We start from the raw sequence: 7,200 nt of genomic DNA, 5'->3' as shown, positions 1-7,200 counted from the left end.
AGCTTTAGACATCACATTGACATCCCTGTAGCATTGGTACCTTCTGGCCTCCATTACCCTAAGTTGAACAAACTGGTTCTTAAGTAGGTTTTGAAGCTCCACAGCTCTATCCTGACCCTCATCATTATTGTAGCCAAAGGCCTTAGTGTAACCCGCATCACCCCTGTTAATAGCAAAGCTCTTGAGGTAAAATGACAAAGCCTTATACATATTTTTTTTTTGCAGAACAGATTTTTATTGAACTGAATTGACTCCATAAAAGCTATCTATATCAACAAAATAAAACATATAAATACATTATTACAAATCTTACTCCTTGAGACACTGTTCTAAAAACTATCTCCACACTAATTGTTTTCTTTTTTCCTTTTATTTTATTTTTAGTTTGAATATTCATATGTAGTTTCACATAGATATTCCTATATATTTTATATACGTTCATATATACCTAACAGCAACCAAAACCTGTATGAAAATGTATGAGTATAGTTACATAACTATATGTAACATAACTATATATGTAACATGAATATAGTTATATATACTATAAGATATCACAAAAGAAAATAATATATATTTATATCCATTTAAATTTTTTCATATATATTGTTACACATGTATTATTCACATTTGTATTCCTATATATGGGTAAAAATGTTCAATCCTTAAACTAACTCTATTTCTACATTAGTCCTATACTTACAAATACACCCCAGAGAAACCTCTCTACATATAAACCATATACTTTTGCTTGAATGTACCTATTTATTTGGACATATAAGTTCATAAATTCACATAAGAACCCATAGGTATTTTATATATATATACTCATTTCCATAGACATATCCCAGATTTCACATATAATATAACAACATTACTTACCTTAAAATATCCAGAGAAAAGTATATATATAAATTTTGATATATAATATTATCTCTACTTTCATATTTATATTCATAAATATTGATATATATGTTCCAAAGGTAACCCTTCCTCTAAACCAAAGCTGTATCTCAGAGCTCAACCTAACTCTACCCATAATCATCAGTCTTTTAAACAAAATTATAAATATTACTGAATATCCATATATATTTTCACACATATATTCCATATATGTTTATATACATTCATATATATGTATTTACCCTAATGACAACACAAATCCTTCCATAATATTTTATATATTCAGTTACATAATCATATCCTATATGTTACCAAAATTGTAAACACCCATCTCAAAAAAAAACTATACACATATCCATATCCATTTAAATATTTTCATGTATATTTTTACATATTTATTCACATTTATATTCACAAATGGGGAAAAATGTTTTTTTAATACAATTTTTTTTTATTTATTGTAAACAAATGGGATACATGTTGTTTCTCTGCCTGTACATGGTGTAAAGGCATACCATATGTGTAATCATAAATTTACATAGGGTAATGTTGTTTGATTCATTCTGCCATTTTTTTCCCTTCTCCCCCACCCCTCCCACCCCTCCCCTCCCTCTATACAGTCCTTCCTTCCTCCATTCCTGCCCCCCTCCCTAAACCCAACTCCAACCCAACACTAACCCCTCCCACCCCCGACAAATGGGGAAAAATGTTTAAACTCAGCATTATTGTGTTGTGGTTTACTTGATTCTTGAAGTTGAGAAGGGTTTGTTTAAGATAGATGCTCCATTGATGCTCCATTGTTTGGGGCATAAATATTTATGATTGTATGTCTTGTTGATGTATAATTCCATTAAACAGTATGAAATGTCATTCTTTGTCCCTTCTGATTAACTTGGGCTTGACATCGTCTTTGTTTTCAGTGAGAGATGCCCATGTATCCATGGCTCAAGACAGTCAGTTCAGTTCCATTAGACTGAATAAAGGAAGGCACGGTGGACCATGTAGAGTTTAATCTGAGACTCAGTTTGTAGAATGGACTTAATTTTTCAAATGAAGACACTAGTGTTAGATTTTCTATGTGGAAGAGGCTACTTGAGTATAGACTTAAAAATTATATATATATCAGCAGATAGGGAGCATAATCTAGAAAAGCATGAGTTAGGAGCTGGCTAGAAGAACAAGTGAAGACTGCTTTTTGTGTTTTTATTGGGCTTTGTCTTGGAAGTTGTGAAACAGAAAAGACAGGTAAAGATATTATTTTGATGAAAGATAATATCATAGGAATGATAAATTACATTATAAGTCCACTAAGCAAAGTTGGGTCAACCCAGATCAGATAAATTGGAAGGCATTCTTTTTTTTTTATTGTAAACAAATGGATACATGTTGTTTCACTGTTTGTACATAGAGTAAAGGCATACCATTTGTGTAATCATAAATTTACATAGGGTAATGTTGGTTGTTTCATCTGTTATTTTTTCCCTTCCCCCCACCCCTCCCATCCCTCTTTTCCCTCTATACAGTCCTTCCTTCCCCCATTCTTGCCCCCTCCCTAACCCTAACTCTAACCCTAAAACTAACCCCTCCCACGCCCCATTATGTATCATCATCCACTTATCAGCAAGATCATTCTTCCTTTGGTTTTTTGAGATTGGCTTATCTCACTTAGCATGATATTCTCCAATTTCATCCATTTGCCTGCAAATGCCATAATTTTATCATTCTTTATGGTTCTGTAATATTCCATTGTATATATATGCCACAGTTTCTTTATACATTCATCAACTGAAGGGCATCTAGGTTGGTTCCACAATCTGGCTATGGTGAATTGAGCAGCAATGAACATTGATGTGGCTGTATCTCTGTAGTATGCTGATTTGAAGTCCTTTGGGTATAGGCCAAGGAGTGGGATAGCTGGGTCAAATGGTAGTTCCATTCTAAGTTTTCTAAGGAATCTCCATACTGCTTTCCAGAGTGGCTGTACTAATTTGCAATCCCACCAGCAATGTATGAGTGTACCTTTTTCCCCACATCCTCGCCAACACCTATTGTTCCTTGTATTCTTGATAATCGCCATTCTAATTGGGGTGAGATGGAATCTTAGGGTGGTTTTGATTTGCATTTCTCTTATTACTAGAGATGTTGAACATTTTTCCATATGTTTGTTGATTGTTTGTAGGTCTTCTTCTGTGAAGTGTCTGTTCATTTCCTTAGACCATTTGTCGATTGGGTTATTTGTAGTCTTGGTGTTGAGTTTTTTGAGTTCTTTATAGATTCTGGAGATTAGTGCTCTATCTGAAGTATGACTGGCAAAGATTTTCTCCCACTCTGTAGGCTCTTTCTTCGCATTGCTGATAGTTTCCTTTGCTGAGAGAAAACTTTTTAGTTTGAATCTATCCCAGTTGTTGATTCTTGCTTTTGTTTCTTGTGCTATGGGAGTCATGTTAAGGAAGTCTGATCCTAGGGTGTCGTGTTGAAGATCTGGACCTACTTTTTCTTCTATAAGATAAAGGGTCTCTGGTCTGATTCCAAGGTCCTTAATCCATTTTGAGTTTAGTTTCATGCTTGGTGAGAGATATGGGTTTAGTTTCATTCTGTTGCATATGGATTTCCAATTTTCCCAGCACCATTTGTTAAGAGGCTATCTTTTCTCTATTGCATATTTTTGGCCCCTTTGTCTAGTATGAGGAAATTATATTTATTTGGGTTTGTGTCCGTGTCCTCTATTCTGTATCATTGATCTACCTGTCTATTTTGGTACCAATATCATGCCATTTTTGTTACTATTGCTTTGTAGTATAGTTGAAGTTCTGGTATTGCAATACCCCCTGCTTCATTTTTCCTGTGAAGGATTGCTTTAGCTATTCTGGGTTTCTTATTCTTCCAGATGAATTTCATGATTGCTTGTTCTATTTCTGTAAGGTACGTCATTGGGATTTTAATTGGGATTGCATTGAATCTGTATAGCACTTTTGGTAGTATGGCCATTTTGACAATATTAATTCTGTGGAAGGCATTCTTAAATGACTTGTAAAATACTATATATGAAGCTTCAAATTACTATCCCAAAAAGGACTTGGTTATTAATGTAAATGAATACCAGGAAAAATCAATCAATTACCACCAATCAATCAGTCACCATCACTTTCAGAGCATGATAGGGATGAGAATTGGGAAGAGTAAAATATATTTCTTCTCATTCAGCCACCCACTAATTTAGATGCCTGCATCTTTTAGAAAACTACACTGGCCCCAGGTAAGATGTGAAAACTGATACAACAGGCCTTAAAATAGGATGAGGAAGACAATTTAAGGGATATCTAAGAAAAGATGGAAATGATAGGAATGCAAATGGCACCTGAAATCTGATGGAAAAATCAGGTAAGACAGTATGAAATTAGACATTGATTACTTGGGGGGCAAAAAATAACTTAATGTTTCACTTAAAATAAAACACACTCCAGTCAAAATAGCAATTATCAAGAATATAAACAATAATAAATGTTGGAGAGGATGTGGGGAAAAAGATACACTCATACATTCTTGGTAGAACTATAAATTAGTACAACCACTCTGAAAAGCAGTATGGAAATTCCTTAGAAACCTAGGAATGGAACCACCATAAGACCCAGATATTCCATTCCTTGGATATATATGCAAAAGATTTAAAACAAGCATACTGCAGTGATGCAACCACTTCAATGTTTATAGCAGCACAAATCACAATAGCCTATAACCTAGTTGCCTTTAAACAGATGAATTGATAAAGAAAATGTGGCATACATACACAGTGGAGTATTACTCAGACATAAAGAAGAATGAAATTATGTCATTTGCCAGTAAACCAGTGGAACTGGAGAATGTCCTGCTAAGTGAAATAAGCCAGTTCTAAAAGTCAAAGGTCAAATGTTTTCTCTGATATGCAGAAGTTAATCCAAAGTAAAGTGAGGGAGGGAGAGAAAAAGAAAGAAATGAAACGGAGAGGAAATTTCATCAAAGTAGAGGAAATATCAGTAGAGTAAATGGAGGGGATTGAGGAGGAGGAAGGAAGGACAGGAAATGGGAAGAAGAGTGGAATGAATCTAGGCGAAATTTCATACGTACATCTATGAATAAACCATAGTGAATCTGAACATCAATTATCCACAAAATACTAATTTTAAAAAATACTATAAATAAATTGCAGAAAGATCAGTAGACTATAGGGAGGGAAGCAGGAAAGAGGGGAAGTGGAGGTGCTAAGGACTGAATTAGAGCAAATTATATCCCATACTTTTGTGTCCACATCAAAATGTGCCCTAATGTTATCTATAAATAAAAAGAATCAATTAAAATATATAAAAACACATAACCATGCAAATATAAATCATCCCATAATTCGACAAAAACTATTACAAATAAGGAAAAAAAACTACAGAAAATTTATACAGCAGAGAAGTGGCCTTCAGTATAAATGATAATGATTTCTTTCAGGGAGAGAAGAGGCAGTGGATGACACATGATATTCACTCTACATAAGACCAAAGTTCTGGAATCAACATCTTTATCTCCACAAGAGAGTTACTCATGACACAAAACCAGGTTGGGCCATATCAGGGAGAATCAAGAGATCTAACACATATGTGTGTATTAAACAATTTAGGAAACTGAGGAGTGTTTACAACTATCAGAATAACATTTGTTCTTTATTTGACAAACCAAATCACTCAAGTTCCTAAAATTATGCCTTGACAAGTCTCTCTCAATTAATAAGGCCCGGTAAAATTGGCAAGTCACTCCAGAATGCAAAAGTTAAGCTTCAGTGTTAACAGAAAACGGGCATCAATACATGAATATCCCATGGTCAGCACAGAGCAAAGCAAAATCCAAACTTACTCTTTTAAATTCCCTATACATTGTAAAAATTAATTCCCATTGTCAATTTCTGTTCCCAAAGTCAAGTCTCACTCATTTTAATTCTTACAACCTCCTCAGCAGGTTCTGGATTCCCTGCTTGATCTCCTTGGTTCTCACACCATAAACAATGGGGTTCAGAGCTGGGGGAATGAGGTGGTGCAGGATGTTGAGCAGGATGGGGATATCCGGGGGAATCCTCTCCCTGGCCAGGTTCGTGATGACCAGAACCAGCAGCACTGTGCTGAAGAAGAGGATGAGGATGAAGTGGGACCCACATGTGCTCAGGGCCTTGGCCACAGCACCCTCAGCCTTGATCCTTAGCACAACTTTCAAGATAAAGGAGTAGGAGAGAATAATAAGGATGAGGTCAGAACCCAGCAGTGTCCAGCCTGCCACAAATTGGTAGAGCTGGTTGAAGGTGATGTCGTCACAAGACAGTTTGGACACAGACATGTTAGTGCAGATGCAGTTCTTAATAATTCTTGCACAGTATCTCAATTGGGAAGACAGTATGGGGATAGGCATAGTAAGGAGGACATTCCGGGCCATGATAAAAATGGCGGCCCTGACCACAAACTCGCTAGTGATGATGGAGGGGTACCGTAGTGGATGGCAGATGGCCACATAGCGGTCATAAGCCATGACCATGAAAGTGCAGGACTCCATGGTCAGGAAACTGTTCATGATGAACATCTGGAGGAAGCAGGCAGAGAAGCTGATGGGTCTGAGGTCAAACCAGAAGATGGCCAGGACCTTGGGGATGACGGTGAGGCAGAGCACCATGTCCAGCAGGGAGAGGAGGCTGAGCAGGTAGTACATGGGCTCATGCAGAGAGGCCTCCAGGCGGATGGTGATCAGGAGGGTGGCGTTGGCCCCCATGGCCAGGAGGAAGAGCAGGCTGAGGGGCAGAGACAGCCAGTGCTGCCAAGTCTGGTAGTTAGGGAAGCAGATGAGGAGGAATTCAGAGACTAGAACAGAGGAGTTGTTGCTTTGTGCTGCCATGCACTGTGTTCTCGTCAGAACTGACACTTTAGAAACCTTGGTAAACAGAACAGGAATAAATCCATCTACTCAGTATGAATACCCACAGGGAGAAGTAACTCATTTTCCAAGGAATCATTAAAAAAACAGTGACAGCTAAGTATCTAGCACTGTTCCAAGTGCTTTGTAGTTATAAACCCATCTATTCTGTTTAAAACCCTGTAATTAGAACTGACAGAAAAATTTTATTTCTTTGTTTGCCTGAGATAATCCCTTTTTATGCTTTTAAATTTTTTGTGCCCAACTTGGTTGATAAATTGCATGATCAACATCCTTAAGAGACAATACCATTGTTATTCCAGTTTTACAGATGAAGAAATAAAGGCAAAGGTAAGCAAAATCACTCTATTAAAATCATGG

At 36.5% G+C, this 7,200-nt stretch overlaps 1 protein-coding gene across 1 annotated transcript; it reads right to left on the bottom strand.

Moving 5' to 3' along the window:
* Positions 1–5,862: 5,862 nt before the first annotated feature.
* On the bottom strand, positions 5,863–6,813 carry LOC124960199 (olfactory receptor 56A4-like). The gene has a single exon (XM_047518820.1). It carries the CDS (start codon positions 6,799–6,801, stop codon positions 5,863–5,865), a length of 939 nt encoding a protein of 312 aa, XP_047374776.1. The 5' UTR covers positions 6,802–6,813.
* Between the last annotated feature and the right edge of the window lie 387 nt (positions 6,814–7,200).

This window comes from Sciurus carolinensis, chromosome 11, assembly GCF_902686445.1.
Source record: "Sciurus carolinensis chromosome 11, mSciCar1.2, whole genome shotgun sequence".
NCBI classification, from domain to species: Eukaryota; Metazoa; Chordata; class Mammalia; order Rodentia; family Sciuridae; genus Sciurus; species Sciurus carolinensis.
Note: the sequence above shows the minus strand (reverse complement) of the source record. Positions and strands in the feature narration are given on the sequence as shown.

Bases quoted from the DNA above. Each gene is read 5' to 3' on its own strand.
- LOC124960199 (XM_047518820.1), bottom strand. From the start codon at position 6,801: ATGGCAGCACAAAGCAACAACTCCTCTGTTCTAGTCTCTGAATTCCTC.